The 19394-nt window shown below is 32.0% G+C and overlaps 1 protein-coding gene across 2 annotated transcripts; it reads left to right on the forward strand.

Annotated features, from left to right (window-relative positions):
- Positions 1–658: 658 nt before the first annotated feature.
- LOC131015985 (beta-glucosidase 12-like) lies at positions 659–19194 on the forward strand. 2 transcript variants are annotated; one of them, XM_057944519.1, is made up of 13 exons: positions 659–1005; positions 1696–1765; positions 4751–4809; positions 6237–6312; positions 14762–14839; positions 14937–15024; positions 15116–15371; positions 15466–15581; positions 15668–15882; positions 16682–16713; positions 17764–17866; positions 18283–18385; positions 18812–19194. In XM_057944519.1, the coding sequence occupies exons 1-13, from the start codon at positions 844–846 to the stop codon at positions 18981–18983; spliced, it is 1530 nt and encodes a 509-aa protein (XP_057800502.1). In that variant the 5' UTR covers positions 659–843; the 3' UTR covers positions 18984–19194. The 2 variants fall into 2 exon arrangements, with proteins under 2 accessions (XP_057800502.1, XP_057800503.1); XM_057944520.1 differs by lacking the exon at positions 18283–18385 and having other exon boundaries at positions 764–1005.
- The last annotated feature ends 200 nt before the right edge of the window (positions 19195–19394 follow it).

Below are 19394 nucleotides of genomic sequence, written 5' to 3' on the forward strand. Positions count from 1 at the left end.
CTATAGACGAGAGTTTGAGCCACAAGAGATTGATACGATCAAATATACGTTGAGGCTGTAGGCAGACTGGAGAAAAAGAAGAGGGGTGTTCACGTTGGTGGACTTGCAGCGAGCTTTAAGATCTGAGGAGTTGAGTGGAACATCTCACTTCCAAGGTCCCTCCATTGATCTGCATTGCATCATGGAGAAAGAGCACGAACTCCCATAAAGACAAAAAAAGCGACGTGAGGAGAGAAATGCCTTCATGACTCGATTTAAGGATCAGATGGAAGCTCGAAGATAGAGAGATGAACGACAACAACAAGTGGCTGAGGCCTAGTAGGCTTAGTTAGAGGCATGACAAGGCCTTATCGAGCTTTTCGCGACGAGACTTCCACCACCACCTTCTTCTTGATTCTCATCTTATGTAATTGATAGATTAATGTGCAAAAATTTGAAAGATTGTTTTATGACGATGAGCCTTTTTTATATTAAGGTTCTTGTTTGTGATATTGGTTATTTGTAAAATTTGAACAAGTTATTTATAACTAGGTAGATTTTTTTTTAAAAAAATTATCAACCAAACATAGTCTATTGGTACACGTGTCACCTTCTTTCCGTCATCTTATCGACGGGTCACGGGCAGATGTAAATTTTGGACGGCTCTAAATCGGCCGACACCGATAATAATATGGAACCAAACTAAATGAATCAAAATAGTAATAAATAACTATTAAATAGATATATAGCAGAGTTATCAATGTATAAACACATTATTTGGTTATTTAAATCCATGTAATTGATACTGAAGTCTGTATTTAATGGTGCGTGGAATGAGATGAAAGTTTCACATAACAAACAGCCATGCCTTCTCTTCCTGCCTCTCTCCTCATTATCTTCCTTCTATTTTTGGTGTCTTCATCTTTTGCAGGAAAAGCTTCAACTGATACGCCGTCGCCTCGCAATCTCAGTCGTCACAGTTTCCCGCCTGGTTTCATATTCGGAGCTGCCTCCTCTGCCTATCAAGTATATTTATTAATTAATCGTTTAAACTTTTATTTCCAATACTTTATTATATTTCGAGGAAAAGGTAATTTGCAAAAGTATTTCTGAAATTTGACGCATTCGTCAAAACAATCTATCATATAATAAAGTATATTGATGGGGGCGGTTATTCAATAAACCACCCTTATTTTAAGAATTACGAACCAGTAAAAATGCATGAATTTTATGTATAACACGCATGAATAAATTGTATAAATGCATGAATTGCGAAAAATAATTTTTTGCTATCTTTGGGATTCGAACTCAGGACTATTAATTTATCCAACAAGGTGATGAATCAACCGTAGATCTTGATGATCTAAGGGCTGAAAATGGTTCCTAATTTATATTTTAAGAAGCGTTCTTATTTTAGCCTTCCCCGTATATTGATATTGTTAATTAATCTACAGATATAAGTTTGGTCTATTTTTAGTAGTTCGAATACAATGTGTTGTGGACCGATTCTTTTCCTAATTGGTTGTAGAACGTTATAAGGAACAATATTTATGAATAATACCCTTAAAAAAATAGTTCAAATACAATTCTTTTTTTTTAGACGAGTTCAAATACAATTCTTGTTATCGATTAATCATACTTCTAAATTTGGAATTTTATTTTTCCATTTTCATGTTAACCATTTTCTTAATCTCGATTACATGTTTGTATTAAAAGTATGAAGGCGCTGCATTTGAAGATGGGAGAGGACCAAGTATATGGGACACTTTCACCCACAAATATCCAGGTGTTTATATCATTTTTGCAAGAGTTTTTTGTTTATCAAAAAAATTGTTTTACATTTTTGTGTTTCCTAGTTATGCAAAGCTTAATTTGTTATTTTATTTTTCACATTTAAAATTAAAAAGGCATAGTTCAAATTGATTTATAATACTCTCTTTTTATAAAAATGTACTCCCTCCGTCTCACTAAGTATAACTCTCCATTTTTGGGCACGGTAATTAAGAAGAATTGCGATTAAAAGATAAAAACGGTAGATAGTTGTGGAGATCAACTTTTTATGTGATAGAGTAGTTTTTTTCAATGGATCATTATTAATAGGACAAACGAAAAAGAAAAATGAGTCATTATTAATGGGACATAAGAAGTAATCCCTCCGTCCCATTGATCATGTCCCGTATTCCTTTTTTGTTTGTCCCACTGATCTTGTCTCATTTCTATAAATGGTAACAATTAACTAAACAATAAAAATTCTTAATTACCTTCTCTCTCCTGCTTTATCACTTTATCACATTCTCTCTTCTACTTTATCACTTTATTACATTCTTTCTCCTACTTTATCACATTTCATCTCCTTCTTTATTAATTTTATACTTTTATTACCTACACACTTAAATCACTAAGGGTGCCTCCAACGGTTGAAAAAATCAGTTTCTAAAATTGAGAACTACCATTGGGAGAAAAAGAAACTGGTTTCCAAAAAGAAATGGAGAAACTGGTTGCGAACTGGGAAACAGTTTTTGCTGACATAGCGGGTCCCAGGCGCGGGCCCCATTTCTTTAATTTGTTGATTTCAGCCGAATAGTGGCGGCCCCATTCCTTCAATTTCTTGTTTTCAGTCGAGTATTGGTGACTTGGTGTTCCCATTTTGCTTTTTTCCTTTGAATATATATATATATATATATATATATATATATATATATATATATATATATATGTTACGTAAAATAGATATATATATTGCTTTGTTGAATCACTTGTAGATAAAATTGAGGGGGCCATATGTATAGTTCAAATTTTTGGAAGTGTAATTTTTATATCTTTTTGCAATCACGAACGGGTATTGAATTTCTGATCAATATAAAATTTAATTTAAATATATAATTAAAATATGTAAATAATATACAAATTATAATTGAAATAAAATTAATGTATATATAGATATATAAATGGAGTATGTATTATAGTGAGACCCTAAAAAAATAAGAAACTAGTTTATTGTTGGAGGAGATGTAATAGAAAAAGTATGTGAGTTTCTAAAGTTGACGTGGCAATGATGTGTCACTTTGGAAACTGAAAATGGAGTTTATGATTGGAGGCACCCTAATAATACTCTTCTTAATAACTGTGTCGAAACCAAATGGAACGAGCCCAATGAGTATCTAATTTATCATTTTTATCCGTTTTCATAAAATAAAATTTTTACTTCAGTATATTTAATTACTTTATTAGTTCACATTTTTAAGACGACCGACAGAGCATACTTTTAACACAGATAATTTTGTAAATCAAATGGACAAAATACAAGTTCTCGTTACACTGTGATAAAAGTGAATACATTTTCTCATCACAATACCAGTTCTAGCTAGGCTATGACATAGCTCGGTGTAGGGGTGAGCATTCGGATTTCGGATCGGATTTTTGCCTGATCCGATCCGATCCGAAAATCCGAAATTTTCCTAAAATTCAATCCGATCCGAACCGTATTATCCGAAAATCCGAATCCGAAAATCCGAAAAATTTCGGATAAAATCCGATCCGAACCGAAAAACCCGAAATGTGAAAAAAAATTCGAAATGTAAAAAAAAAATCCGAAAACCGAAAAAATCCGAAAAATCCGAAATAGATGTCAACCTAACATATTAGATAATACAATCAAATTAAGGTCATAATTAACAAGCCATTAATTATAATCAACCAAAATGGGAGTATAGGGTTAGAATTTAGAAATATTTAACTATTTAAAAACTAATAATTATATATATTTATTTATAATATTATAATATTAATTATATTATAAATATAATTCGGATTTCGGATTTTTTCGGATTTTTAAGGTGCCAATCCGATCCGATCCGAAAATCCGAAATTTGCTTAAAATTCAATCCGATCCGATCCGAAAATCCGAAAAATCCGAACCAAATTTTAAATTTCGGTTTGGTTCGGATCGGATATTCGGATTTCGGATATTTTGCTCACCCCTAGCTCGGTGGGACAAATATGACGTTATTTATGTAAAAACTGTTGATGCATTAATTCAACGCTATTATTGTTTATGGAAAAACTATCAATAATAACAATATTATAATCAGGTGGTCACTCGAGTAAATAACACTAATACTAATTTTAAATAACACTAATGATAACATTATTTTAAAATGATACTAACATTATTTTATTTTACGAATGACATTATTATATTATATAAATAACACTATCTTAAAATGACACTAACACTTTATTAAAATGACACTAACACTAAATGATACTATCATGTTATCGAAATGACATTGTAGACTCCGATGTATGGACCCGAGTGTACCATACAACCGAGTGTACAGGAGATTTTGTGTATTATAATAGGGATAAATGTTATACTCTCACGGTCCCATTATTAATGACATGTATTTTATTTGGGGTGTCCCAAATTAAATAACTCATCCGACGAACCACATCACAATTCAGGGGGTCGAAAAAAGCATGCGTGATATTTTTGATACAAATTGAACAGTTTGTATAGTTCAGGGTATTTTTGATAAAAATGGGTATATATAATTCAGGATTTAATATGATATTTTCTCATTAAAAAAACCTACAATGTGCATAAAATAATAAAACTAACTAAATTTATTTCAAATTAAAACCAAAAAATTTAAATAAAAATATTAAACCAAAACAATTAAATAAATCATTTTTTTAAAATATTTATTTTTTTGAACATATTTTATCCAAATAAAAGTACTCATTTTAATTTGCACCGACACCTTTGTAGGAAAAATAGCTGACAGGACCAACGGGGACGTAGCCAACGATTTCTATAATCGATATAAGGTATTATAAGTTGACCCCTTCTTCTTTTTCTATTTTTGTGCTTCTTATTCATTTTATTTTTATTTCTGTTTTGTTTTGTGGAATTGATTATACAATTTAAACAAAAGACAGGCAAATCTCATTTTTTTGTATACGTCCTAAGCAGAATAATTAATTCAACCAAGAAAATTATCTGACTTATTGATTGTTTATATTGGTTTTGTAATTATGATTTAATTATTAGGAATACAAATTAACATGTCTCACCTGTATTGACTTGGTTGCTACATTTATATAAATCCAAAACTTTGTTTCTAAATTAGTTTAATCAAATTAGCTACACTGTAAATACAACTTGTATCTGAGACTGAAACGAAATTAAGGGGTGTATTGGATTGAGATTCTGTAGGATTTTAAAGGATTTCGAAAGTTTGGGTGTATTCAATTCAGACTTTTAAAAGTCCTTTAAAATCAAGATGTATTCAATCCAGATTTTTTAAAGTCTTTTAAAATTCAGAGGTATTCAAACCAGATTTTTTAAAGTCTTTTAAAATCAGGTGGTATTCAACATTTCATAGATTTTAACAATCCATGGATTCTGATGGATTTGTCAAAAAAAATACAAATGACGAAATCCGAGCTTCAGACTTGAGATTTCGATGGATTCCTCTAAACTCCACGCAACTCCACTCGGAGTCTATGAATTTCGAAAGTCCTTTAAAATCTATAGACTTTTTAAAGTCCTTTAAAATATGTATATGTTGTCGTAAAATAAATAATATTGAAGTTTTGCCCACAAAATTTTAATGAAGCTGTAGAGTTCATCTCCTTTTAGGTGCCGGGAGTATTTTCGTCTGCCACTCTTTTGAGTTTAATTCATTCCCTAAGGTTTGCCTTAATGCTTTGTGTGTTTTATCTCTTATACCAAATAAAAAATGAAATACTGAAAGTGTGAAATATTGAATAAATTCACATATTTAGGGAGCGTTTATTTTGCATAATTGATAAAATGAGATTGAGTATTTTTATCCCCAAAGTAAGATTACTCTAATCCTACCATTTTGATAGGATAAGAATCAAGCAAAACAAACTTAAATGATAAAAATAATCAATGATTTTAAGATATTCCAAAATTTTAGGATATATCCTTATTATTTTTATTTATTAAGACTAATTCTTTAAAATAAAGCGCCTTTTTATGAAAAAAAAAATTAGACATGAATTCGATCACAACAATCTAAAATTGATAGTAATATAGTTCAATACCAAAATGATTTCTGCTCGGAAATATTGTTCATAATATTTCTTGTTTTGTAAAATCAATATCGAGAAGATATTTTGCCAACGTATCCTTTAATATAACTTAAATGGCATGTTAAACTTATTTTAATCTTTTGATTTACTCAACTTGATCTTATATTTATATTTTTAATCATATTATTTGACAGGACGATGTGGAGACTTTGAAGTATATCGGAGTGGATAGTTTTAGAATGTCTATTTCTTGGCCACGAATATTACCTCGTAAGATAATTATAAAAGCTCTTTTATTCTTTATTTTATTTTTTTTACGTAATTCCACTCTTGAATGAATCGAAAAGAAGCATAAGATAAAACTTATTAGAGTTACAATTAATTGCTCACTTGAACAATAAAGAACTAACAATGGCGCATTTCTCACTAGAGTTGCAATTGATTTTTTATGGGATTATAGCCAAAAAATACATGAACTTTAATAAAAGTTGTAATTTTCACCTGAACTTTCAAATTGACCAAAATATACCTGAACTTATATTTTTTGTTGTAAATTTCACCTCGACGGAGTTCAATCATTGCAAGTTCAGGTGAAATTTACAACAAAAAATATAAGTTCATGTATATTTTGGCTAATTTGAAAGTTCAGGTGAAAATTGCAACTTTTATCAAAGTTCGTGTATTTTTTGGCTATAATCCCATTTTTTATTGACTTAGAAGGATGGAGCGTTGGTCTTAATTCAATCTTTGACTTCACTGTTTATAAATTAAAGTCTAAAATATTTAAATATCTCATCCCCTTTAGTAGGAATGTCAAAACCTTCGGAGTGAGTTTTTGGGTCAGATCAGATCGGGACAGTCCACAATATATATGGGGCGTTGAAAATGATGCCCAGCCCAAAATTGGCCCAGTCTACACGGATTACCGAGAGAGTCTGGCCAAGACAGACCAAAATTGGATAAAATTTATAGTCCCTTCGTCCGCCAAAAGTATATCACTTTTACTATATTGGGCGTCCGCAAAGAGTAGACCACTTTCCTTTTATGGAAATGGTCCCACCACCCATTTTAATATTTTATCCTTACAAACACTCTTTATTTACAAAAAAACCACCCCAAATTCAATCTCAACCACACATCTCATAAAGTGGTGGGACCATTTCTCCATTACATCAAAATCATCACCAATTTTATTAAATCTTGTGCCCAACCAAAGTAGTCTACTTTTGGCGGACGGAGGGAGTATCACATATTCTTAATTTTATAAAACCTATTAACAACGTAAAAATACACAACCACACACAATCACTACAAAAAATATCATAATTTAATTCATAATAAACATTTCAAATCTCCAACAAATCTGAAATAGCGAAAAATAATTCATGAACTAACAAGTAACAATTCAGTGAATTCACTACCACAAATCTTTAATTAATTATAGAACAAAATGACGGGTCAATTTGACCCCGAAAGCCCAACGAATTTTTTTGACCTGTGATCTGCTTGGCCCGCCGAGCCACACGGGTCGGGCCAGGTAAGCCTAATATTTTTTGGACCTTTAAATTTGTAGCCTAGTTTGATCAAAATTACAGATGGGTCGGGCTGACTCGTCAGACCGAACCATTTTGACCCCAGTTTGATAGCCCTACCATTTAAGAGCTGCAATCGCATATATTGATGTGGTCACCCTAATTATTGATAATTATCAGTTATGGTTAATTTTAAATATGAATCAATAAAATTTTGATATACATGGATAACTATTTTTTTTTTACAATTTTAATTAATCTCAATTAATTTAATTAGGGTCGGTCTCTGGTGCGACGGGTCCGCCCCGACCCGCGCCCCAGACCCGAAACCCTAAATCCTAAATTATTACATTTGTTTATAATAATTGTTACTTTTAATAAGCATGAGATATACATTTGTTCGCACAAATGTATATTTATATAAATATAAGTATTTACCTTCATTTAATATAAAGTATTATATTTTCTAAACCCTAAATTCTGTAAATTAAACCCTAAACTTTGTAAGCTAAACCCTAAATATGAACACTAAACCCTAATAGGAGTATTTACTTTTAATAAGCATAAGATATACATTTGGTCGCGCAAATGTATACATTAATATAAGGGTTAATTGCCCCTAAATACACCACATTTCTTTGAATTCTACAATTGCACATCACCTTTAAAATCCGCCCCTAAATACACCATCTTTCCTTAAATTCTACAATTGCACATCACCTTTAAATCTGCCCCAAAATACATCACCTTTATATTTTTTCTGTTTTTGCACATGACTAAAAAATCCTCAAGAAATAAATTAAAGTGTTAATTTATAAATTTAAATATCTTTTTAGCAACGGAAATATAATAAAATAAAATTCTTTATAAAGTTTAAAATCATATATATATATATATATAAGTATTTTCGTAAAGAAATAAATTCTCTAATAAATTTTTAGAAAGAACTTGAATTAAAAAAATAAACAAGTCATGATATCAAGAAAATAAAATGAAACTTTTATTTTAATAAATTTCACACGAATTCGATATAAATTGGAATTTAGAGTTACAATAATCAAAAGTATAATGAGTTTGAAAGAAACATTTTTTTTATATTTTTTTTAAAGAGGTTCGACTCGCCCATTCGACTCTCCACGCGCCTCCAATGTCATTTACCTGAAATATTAAATATGGGATAAGCATACATAGTATACTTAGTGTGGGAACATGCAATTATTGTCCACGTTAATTAAATGGTAACACATACGATCATAACATTCAAAACGACACAGTTTTGCCAATCTGGAAGCCATGTCATTTAAAGTGGTAACACCCTAATCTAATTAAAGTGTTAAATATAAATTTAAATATCTTTTTAGCAGCGGAAATATAATAAAATAAAATTCTTTATAAATTTTTATAAAGAATTTTATTTTATTATATTTCCGCTGCTAAAAAGATATTTAAATTTATAAATTAACACTTTAATTTATTTCTTGAGGATTTTTTAGTCATGTGCAAAAACAGAAAAAATATAAAGGTGGTGTATTTTGGGGCGGATTTAAAGGTGATGTGCAATTGTAGAATTTAAGGAAAGATGATGTATTTAGGGGCGAATTTTAAAGGTGATGTGCAATTGTAGAATTCAAGCAAAAGTGGTGTATTTAGGGGCAATTAACCCTTAATATAAATATTTACCTTCATTCAATATAAAACATTATACATATCAATAATTACTTTTTCTTATGATAATAATTATTTGATCAAATAATAATGTAATTATTTATGCATATTAAAAGTAATCATTGTTATATAAAAAGTAATATTTGATATGGAGAAATGTAATAAAAATTATTATTATTATTATTATAAAGAAAGGTAATGTTTTTAAAATATTATATTTCTTCACAATATTGATGTTAACTACTTATATTAACATAAATATACATTTATATGAACAAATGTATATATATTATGTTTATTAAAAGTAACAATTATTATAAACAAATGTAATAATTAGGAGCATGGGTCAAACCCACGCGGGTCAAGATTTCGGATCAAGAGGGCGGGTTTGGGGCGCGGGTCGACCCGTCGCATCCCATGCTACGGTCACACCCAATAAATTGCGATTTAATTGATAATACTTAAAAGGCGGATCATACATGAGTCGGTCACCTAATTTTAAATACATTTTTTAGTAGGTCAAATTTAAATGCCTCAAGCTACGACCTTTATAAGGCAACTCAGAAATTATTTTAAATTGAGCAGTATATGTTTTTCATAAAACACACTTATTTACTTATTTTTATTTATAATTAGTGCAATCTATTTAATTTTCAAAGACATAATTCATATATATATAAGAATGAATTTTGAAAATAGCCAATTTCTTTTAATAAACTTAAAAATTACCCACTAAAATAAAAACTTAAAAAAATACCCACACAGACCATTTTACCCTTTACCCTTAAATTCAAAATTCAAAAAAAAAAAAACTTTTATTCCCCCTTGCGGCCCGGCCCGGCCCGGCCCTGCCCTGCCCACCCTCCCCCCACCCCTCCCCCAAGCCAAAAAAAAAGTTTTTTTTTACTCCCCATGCCATACCCACCCCAACCCCCCCCTCCCCCAACCTACCCCCAAGCCCAAAAAAAAATTACTCCCCCTTGCCCCACCTACCCCACCGCGACCCCACAACCACCCACCCTACCTCCACCCCCCAAGCCAAAAATAAAAAAAAAAACTTTTTTTTACTACCCTACCCTATCAGGCTATCTACCCCCCAGACCCCCGACCCCACCCCACCCCCCAAGCCAAAAAAAAATTACTCCTCCCCTCTCCTGCCCCGACCCCGACCCCCACCCCTACCCCCTCCCCCTCCCCATACCCCTACCCCTCGACCACCCACCCCAAGCCAAAAAAAAAAATTACTCCTCCCACCCCCCTCCCCCAGCGCCTCGAACTACCCACCCCAAGCCAAAAAAAAAATTACTCCATCCCTGGCCCTACCCCACCCGTCCCCCACCGCCCACCCCTAAGCCAAAAAAAAAATCTTTTACCCAACACCTGCCCCACCCCCCTCCCCCCCCCCCCAAATATCAAGTTTTAAAATTCAAATTCACGACTACTTTAATTCACAACTAGCAATAGAGTTGATTGTGAATTCGAGATTTAAAACTCGAATTCACAACTAACACTAGCAATTCAGTTGTGAATTCATCAAATTGGTTGTGAAATCGAGTTTTAAAATTAGAAAAAACTCGAATTCACAACGAACACTAGCAATTCAGTTGTGAATTCATCGAATTGGTTGTTACTTTTTGTTTTAGTTGTGAATTCAAGAATATTAAGTTGTGAATTTGAGAATTCACAACCAAGACAACTAGTTGTGAATTTGAGCTTTTTTGGTTGTAAATTCACAACCAGTAGAATTCACAACCAAAACTTAATTCACAACCAGAATTTTTTGGTTGTGAATTCACAACCAATCGAATTCACAACCAAAATTTAATTCACAATTACTCCCTCTGTCCCACGAAGCATGACACAGTTTCCTTTTTGGTCTGTCCCACGAAACATGACACGTTTCTAAAAATGGCAAAAAATTTACCCTTTATTTACATTTTCACTTTTTCACCTACTACACTTAACACACAAAATACCAATTTCTTAATTCCCGTGCCGAAAAGAAATGTGTCATGCTTCATGGGACGGAGGGAGTAGAATTTTTTGGAATTCACAACTCGTTGTGAATTTGAGCTTTTTTGGTTGTAAATTCACAACCAGAATTTAATTCACAACAAGAATTTGTTGTTTGTGAAAATCACAACCAGTCGAGTTCACAACCAAAATTTAGTTCACAACCCTAAACCCACTCTAAACCCTAAACCCTAAACTCCAAACCCTAAACAGTCGAATTCACAACCAGAATTTAATTCACAACCCTAAACCCTAAACCCTAAACCCTAAATAGTCAAATTCACAACCCTAAACCCTGAACCATAAACCCTAAACCTTAAAACCTAAACCCTAAATCCTAAATCCTAAACAGTCGAATTCACAACCAGAATTTAATTCACAACCCTAAACCCACTCTAAACCCTAAACTCTAAACTCATTCTAAACCTTAAACCCACTCTAAACCCTAAACCCTAAACCCTAAATCCACTATAAACCATAAACCTTTAAACATAAACCCTAAATCCTTAACCCTAGACAGTCGAATTCACAATCAGAATTTAATTCACAACAAGAATTTATTTTGATTGTGAATTCAAGTAGTTGTAAATTTGAGTTTTTAAAGTTTGAATTCACAAAAAAAATGGCTTGGGGTAGGTGGTCGGGGGTGGGGGGAGGGGAGGGGGGTTGGGGGTGGAGTCAGGGGCAGGGGCAGGGAGGGAGTAAAAAAAATTTAGGTTTGGGGGGGTGGGGTAGGTGGGGTCGGGGGTCTAGGGGTAGAACAGGGCATGGGGGGTTAAATTTTTTTTTTTTGGCTTGGGGGTGGGTTAGGGGGGGTGGGGGTGGGGTGGGGGATGGGGTGGGCAGGGCAGGGGTAGTGATTTTTTTTTTAATTTTAATATTAGGGGTAGTTTAGTCATTTAACACAAGAAGTGGGTATTTTTTTAAGTTTTTATTTGAGTGGGTAAATTTTAATTTTACTAAAAAAAAGTGGGTACTTTCATGTATTAACTCTATATATAATGGCATGTGTCTACGTATAGCTAGAGTGAAAAGAAACACACACACGCACACACATATATTAAAATAAGAACACTTTTTAATGTATAAAATAGAAACTAATGTCATCCATTGGATTCACAAGATCTAGTGGTCTTGATTTACCTATTTTCCAACCATATAATTAACACCACATTTGGGGAGGATAATTTAGTAATTACATTCTTCTTACTATAGGTTACTATCAATTTTTAAATTCTCATTAATTGACTACAAAACAATTTCCATATCTAATCATATCTTTAAGATTAATCTTTAACCTAATCATTCAAGAACTGTAAAGAAGAAAAACTAGATTAATTCAAGCATGATCAATTAAGTATACATTAGTATTAAACATATAATTCGTAGCAGATGCTAATAAAATTCTTTATGCACTATTAATTAATAGACAACGTATAATTCGTAACAAATACACATAAAAATATTTTTAAGTGTATAAAACATATAATTCGTAACAGATGCTAATAAAATTCGTTAATATAATTCGTAACAGATACACATAAAAATACTTTTAAGTCTATAAAACATATAATTCGTAACATATGCTAATAAAATTCGTTGTGCACTATTAATAGATAACATATAATTCGTAACAGATACACATAAAATTCGTTATAATATACAAAATTCCCACTGTACAATATTACTTCATATTCTGTCAATCATTTAAAACTCATTCCATCTCAGACCACAATTCGTAACATTTATTATGCAAATACGTATCTTTAACAAAGACTACACATTCAATTCATTCCATAGAAATCATCTCTGATATGGAATAAAAATCTTTCCATATCTAAGAGCAACAGAATAGGAGTAGAGAGAGAAAGACAAGATGACCTTTTTACCCTTTGGGCCTTTTATTTACGAATCACGAGTGCAAATCTGAAGAATCGTCCAAAGACTTAATTTTAGATCTGGGCGGTTCCTTTATGATAAATGGACGGTAGTTTGTTCCTATTTTATACACTTAAGAGTATTTTCATGGTAGCCCACCCATATATATATGAGGTGGTCTTGGGTGCAATCGGGTTGAACTCGCACCCAGACCCAGACCCGAGTTCAGATCCTAATCCGAACTGTTTAAATGACGCTATTCGGCTACACAAATGAAACTGCGTATAAATGATACTATAATATTGTAATGACACTGTGTATAATTGACACGATTTGATTATACAAATGACACTAATCGTATAATGACACTATTCGGTTATACAAATGACACTGCCTACAGTTAGGGTGGAAAATCGGGTATCCGCGGGTACCCTACCCGCAAAATGCGGGTACCCGCGGGACGAAAACCGCCGAAAACGGCACCCTCACCCGACCCTCTTCCCCGGTGCGGGTACCCGAATACCCGCAGCGGATACCCGCTGCGGGTATGAGGGTACCCTCACAGTCCCGCGAATTTTGTTTTAATTGTAATTTTGCGGGTTTTTGGTCCCGCTGGAGGGTATTTCGTCCCGCGAGAGGGTATTTTGTCCCGCATTTCACAAAAAAAATTGAAAATATCATTTCTATTTCATCGATTATCCATAAAAGAGATGAAAAATTAGGGCTAGGAGGAGTTTTGGGGATTTGGGGGTTAATTCCTAAAAGTAAAATCTAATAAAATTATTTAATTTTAATTTTATAATGTTATTTGCGGGTAATGCGGGTATCCGCGGGTATACCCGAGGGTACCCTCTACCCGCAATTTTTGAGGATGCGATACCCGCACCCGACCCTCCACCCGAATTTTGCGGGTATCGGGTACCCGATACCCGCGCGGGTATCGGGACGGGTGAGGGTATACCCGATACCCGCAACCCGATTTTCCACCCCTACCTACAGTTGATACTATTCGGTTATACAAATGGCATTGCGTATAAATTACATTATAACATTGTAAATGACACTGTGTATAACTGACACTATTCGGTTATATAAATGACACTACCTATAATTGATACTATTCAGTTATAGGCAGTGTCATTTGTATAAACGGATAGTATCAATTATAGGCAGTGTCATTTATACGATTTGGATTAAGAAATGAGTTCGGATCAGGATGCGGATCAGGGTCTTGATGCGGGTGCAACCGATTGGATCCAAGTTTTTGTGTATATATATAGCAAGAGAGAAAAGAGAGAAAAGAGAAGAAAGAGAAAGGAAAGAGAGAGAGAGAAAAATTTATTAGAGATAGAGAGCTTCCCACTTGAGGGTAAATTTAAAAAGATTATAAAAATATACTATGTGAAAAAATATCATCACATTTGTGGCCTTATAAAATTCAACTAACGTAGAGATCCATAATATTGTTGAAGAAGTTACCTATTTTAGCATCCAATAAAAAAAAATTGTCACAAAATCCAACCAAGTTTTTAAATGGGCAACAACATTTTGTTTTAATTTTCAAAGAACACTTACATTTGTTTTTTTTTTTTTTTTCTGTTTTGTTCTTTTTTTTTTTGGTGTTTTATTAGGTGGGAAGCTAAGTGCCGGAGTTAACAAAGCAGGGATTGCCTTCTACAACAATGTCTTCAATGAACTCCTTGCAAGAGGTGAATGTATTTAATTTGTTATCACTAAAAACAGTTCATAGTTGTATACTTTTTTTCTCTGTTAAATAAGTTTCTTTTAATTTGGATAAATTTGTAGGTATAATTCCATTCGTGACAATATTCCACTGGGAAGTTCCTCAAGCACTAGAGGATGAGTATGAAGGGTTTCTAAGTCCTCTAATTATGTGAGTGCATTTCACAAGATATTGCTTCTTATAATTATACCAACTAAATACATATATAAGAATTGAGTAAAATTATATATTTTGGTGACAGTGATGATTTAAAAGACTTTGCGGAGTTATGTTTCAAAGAATTTGGTGACCGAATTAAGAATTGGATTACATTTAATGAGCCATCGATTTTCATTACCGGTGGTTATGTTGGAGATATTGGAATCCTAGCACCAGGAAGATGCTCCGATAGAGCCAAATGTGCACAAGGAAATTCAGCAACTGAGCCTTACATTGTTGCACATAATCTACTTCTTAGTCATGCACAAATTGTCAAACTATACAAGCAAAAATATCAGGTTAATTAATTTTTTTTTTACTCCTCTTTGTATTATTGAATAATTTATTATCTTAGTGCACATGTCAAGGTATTATGACAAAAATTTGTTATAGGGAAAGCAAAAAGGAGAAATAGGGATAACCTTGGTGAGCGAATGGTTTGTACCATATTCAAATAGCAGGCTTGATGTTGAAGCATCACAACGAGCACTTGACTTCAACTATGGGTGGTGAGTAAAATTTAGTTGGATTATATTTTTAATTATATTTATGATATATTACTTAATTATTTTCTTTAATATTATTTTATACTTAGGTTTATAGATCCTCTAGTTTATGGGGATTATCCAAAGATCATGAGAAGTTTAGTGGGAAATCGATTGCCAAAATTCACTAAGGAGCAGAAGGCATTGTTGAAGGGAGCTTTTGACTTTTTGGGATTGAATTATTATACTTCAAATTATGCAGCCCATGAGTTATCTCGCAATGGAAATATTAGCTATACAACAGATAGCATGGCTCTCCTTTCAGGTAAGTATATCTTAATTTTAAGATATTTTCAAATTTAATTAACTTTTAATTTATTTGATCCATGCAACCTAGCGTAACCATTTAACTGACCCGACGAATTTATAGGATATTCGACCATTGAGATTCGTATATCCATGGCGTAAGTGTCCAAAATCTATTTCAATCAATTTGTATAGTATCATAAAATTATGTTCTATGTGTGTTCGAGAATCGAGATAATATACTAGTGGCTGAGAAATTAATATTTTTGAAAAGAATTCCAACTTAAAAGTAGTTGAACTAGGAGCAGATTTAAAAATTGACAATGGAGTAGACTGAAAAATATAAACACTTTTTTCGATGGAGATGATCTTGGGTACAATCGAGTGTATCGTACAATCGGATTGCATCCTCACTTAATTAAACCCTGATTCACACCCTAATTTAAACACATATCTTGACCCAAATAGTATAAATACCACTATTTTAGATGCGGATCAACCCGATTATACCCAAATTTTTGTGCTTTCGATGGCGGTGTCGATGCTACGGTGGTGATCATTTAAAGAGTCAAAAAGGGGAATTGGAGGAAAACGATATTGAAGTATTTAGTTCTAATTTTTCACTCGCACTGCAGAAGTACGGATACATGTTTTTAACTATTTAATTATTTTAGACTTAAGCTAATTTTAAAAGAATATAAGAAAAAAATATATTTATATTTTTACAGAAAATTTAGATATCCATGTTACCATCTGATTAATTAAAATAATTCATACAATGTCATAATTTAATTTATTTTTTCACTATTTTATTTTAGGTTCCAAAAACGGCGTGCCTATTGGTCATCCTGTAAGTTTTCATCTATAGCGTGTAAATACATCAATTTTAGATCAATTTTGATTTTTAACATAGTTTTTTAAAAATATCAAATACTAATACTTTTAATTTGCTTGAAATTTATTACCGAACTGACATGAAATTGATGTGGCAAATTCAAACAAACATGGTATTGACGTGGCAAAATAAAATTATGGTTATTAATATGTAAATATACAAACTTTTGGACGAATTCTGATTTTTAACATGAACTTTTAAAAAGTGTCAAAATAATACATGGATCTTTAATTTTTTTAGAATTTTAAAGGAAGTAAAATTTCCGCCAAATTGAAACTGATATGACATTGACGTGACAAATTAAAAGTAAAGTGACAATTAAAACAACGATGTTTTGATGATTATTATTTAAAAAAAAAATAAAATTAATTCCTCCACTCTCAAATCCCGATTTTAATTCGGCGAGATTTGTCGTTGGAACACCACCCCACCAAAAAGAACAATGGTTTTGCTGAGAGTGAGTCGAGATTTGGCCCATTTGGGGGTGGGGGAATTAAATAATAATAATAATAATAATAATAATAATAATAATAATAATAATAATAATAATAATAATAATAATAATAATAATAATGTTGTTTTGATTGTCACTTTAGGTTCAATTTGTTATGTCAATGTCACGTCGATTTCAATTTGCATGTTAATGCCATGTCAGTTATAATTTGGGAGAAATTTTACTATGTGAAAAATTCCAAGGAAATTAAAAGTTCATACTATTTTTTTGACATTTTTTTAAGTTTATATTAAAAACTAAAATTCGTTGATATATTTACACGCCAATATTAAAAGTCCAATATCACGTTAGTTTCAATTTGAAGAAAATATTGTTTTGTGAAAAATTTCAAACAAATTAAAAATTTATGTATTATTCGACATGTTTTAAAATTAATGTTAAAACAAAAATTTGTTCAAAGTTAATGTATTTACATGCCAATAATTCATTTTTTTAATTAGTTATTTCATTTTGTTTAATGGTTATTATAATGTCTTAATATTATATCTCAGACTGGATCGGATGCGTTTTATGTCTATCCCGAAGGATTTTATGAAGTTCTAGTCTATACGAAGGATAAGTACAAGAGTCCTACCATTTATATCACAGAAAATGGTATGTGAAATACTTTTTTAATACTAATTAGTAATTCCTCCGTCCCAACTTAAATGGTGTACTTCTTTTCGGTACGAGATTGAAAGAGAATAAGATTGTAGTGTAAAATGGTGTAAATGAGTGTGGGCCACATTATTTGTAGTGTAAAATTATTACCAAAAATAAAATCGCACCGTTTTAGCTGGGACAGCTCAAAAAGAAATACGCACCATTTGAGTTGGGAAGGAGAGAGTATTAGTTTTACTTAACTTTCCAAGTCCAATAGTCTGTTTTTATTGAGTCAATGCATACATTCGAGGCATCAAGCAAAAATAGAGCATGAGTAGATAATAATACCTTTTTGTTGAATTTCAATATTCCATTTATTTATCATTCACTTGACCTATTTTAGTATCTTCATTGTTCTACTTATTCAGGAATTCCGGATCTTAATAATGTTACCATCAAACAAAGCACTCAGGACCCGCAACGAATTGATTTTTACGTTCAACATTTACAAGCTCTTCAAAAAGCAATTCGGTATGTATACCACCCCTCCCAGATGGAATCTTCTGTCCCACTATTTAGTGTGTACCACCGTGTACCACTCTTACTTTATTATAATTTTTAATTATGTTTTCTTCAATTTCCCAAAAATAAATAAATAAATAAAAATAAAAAAATTTGCCGATACCTAAGCAAGAGATTTTCACAAAGCCTTGAAATTAATGTTAGTTGAGTGGCATTTATTTGTTGTGCATTTAGTCCCAAAAATTAGTTTTAACAAAGAGTATAGCATAGAAATTATCATTTCTCTATGTGGTTCACGATTTCGTACAAATGATCAAAATCACTAGGAACTATATGACTGTAAGAAATTATAGGAGTGACTTGGATACATACGCATTTATCTTACAACTACATATTTACATCTGAATATTTATATACCATTATTTGTGATGTCAGATATGGAGTGAATGTGAAGGGCTTTTTTGCATGGACATTTCAAGATGATTATGAGTGGAATTCAGGATATACACTATTATTTGGCTTCTATTACGTGGACCGTAAAAATGGACTTCAACGAATTCCCAAGCAATCCGCATTTTGGTTCAAAAACTTCCTTAGCAAGAAGTAAAACAAACTACTTTTGCTCCCTAAATCTTCTTTATTAATAAGAGTTTGAATCTCCCTTTATGGGGGATTGTATATTGTTGTTAAATAAGGTCAATAAATTGGTACTAGCATTATGAGAAAAGAGATCTACATACACTCTATGTTCTATATGATACTAAGAAACTCAGTATTGCACGTTTTATTCCATATATGAATGTGATTTGTTGTAACAATTTTTTTCCTTATTTATGATCTTTTGCCTATCTACTTATGATTAGTTGCCTGTTTTTCTTTTCTCCATATTAGATGGAGCGTATATCACTTTCACGTACAAATTTATGTACTTATTTATATCGTGATTGCAGATTGCCATGAACACAATAACCAATAAAAATACAAAATTTCATCTCCTAATTAAATTAGTGTTGTCCAG

This window comes from Salvia miltiorrhiza, chromosome 3, assembly GCF_028751815.1.
Source record: "Salvia miltiorrhiza cultivar Shanhuang (shh) chromosome 3, IMPLAD_Smil_shh, whole genome shotgun sequence".
Taxonomy (NCBI): Eukaryota; Viridiplantae; Streptophyta; class Magnoliopsida; order Lamiales; family Lamiaceae; genus Salvia; species Salvia miltiorrhiza.

Excerpts from the sequence above, each read along its gene's own strand:
- LOC131015985 (XM_057944519.1), top strand. The coding sequence starts at position 844 with ATGCCTTCTCTTCCTGCCTCTCTCCTCATTATCTTCCTTCTATTTTTG. Across the intron at positions 14,840-14,936 it reads CAATGAACTCCTTGCAAGAG|GTATAATTCCATTCGTGACA; the intron begins GTGAATGTATTT and ends ATAAATTTGTAG. Across the intron at positions 16,714-17,763 it reads GCGTGCCTATTGGTCATCCT|ACTGGATCGGATGCGTTTTA; the intron begins GTAAGTTTTCAT and ends ATTATATCTCAG.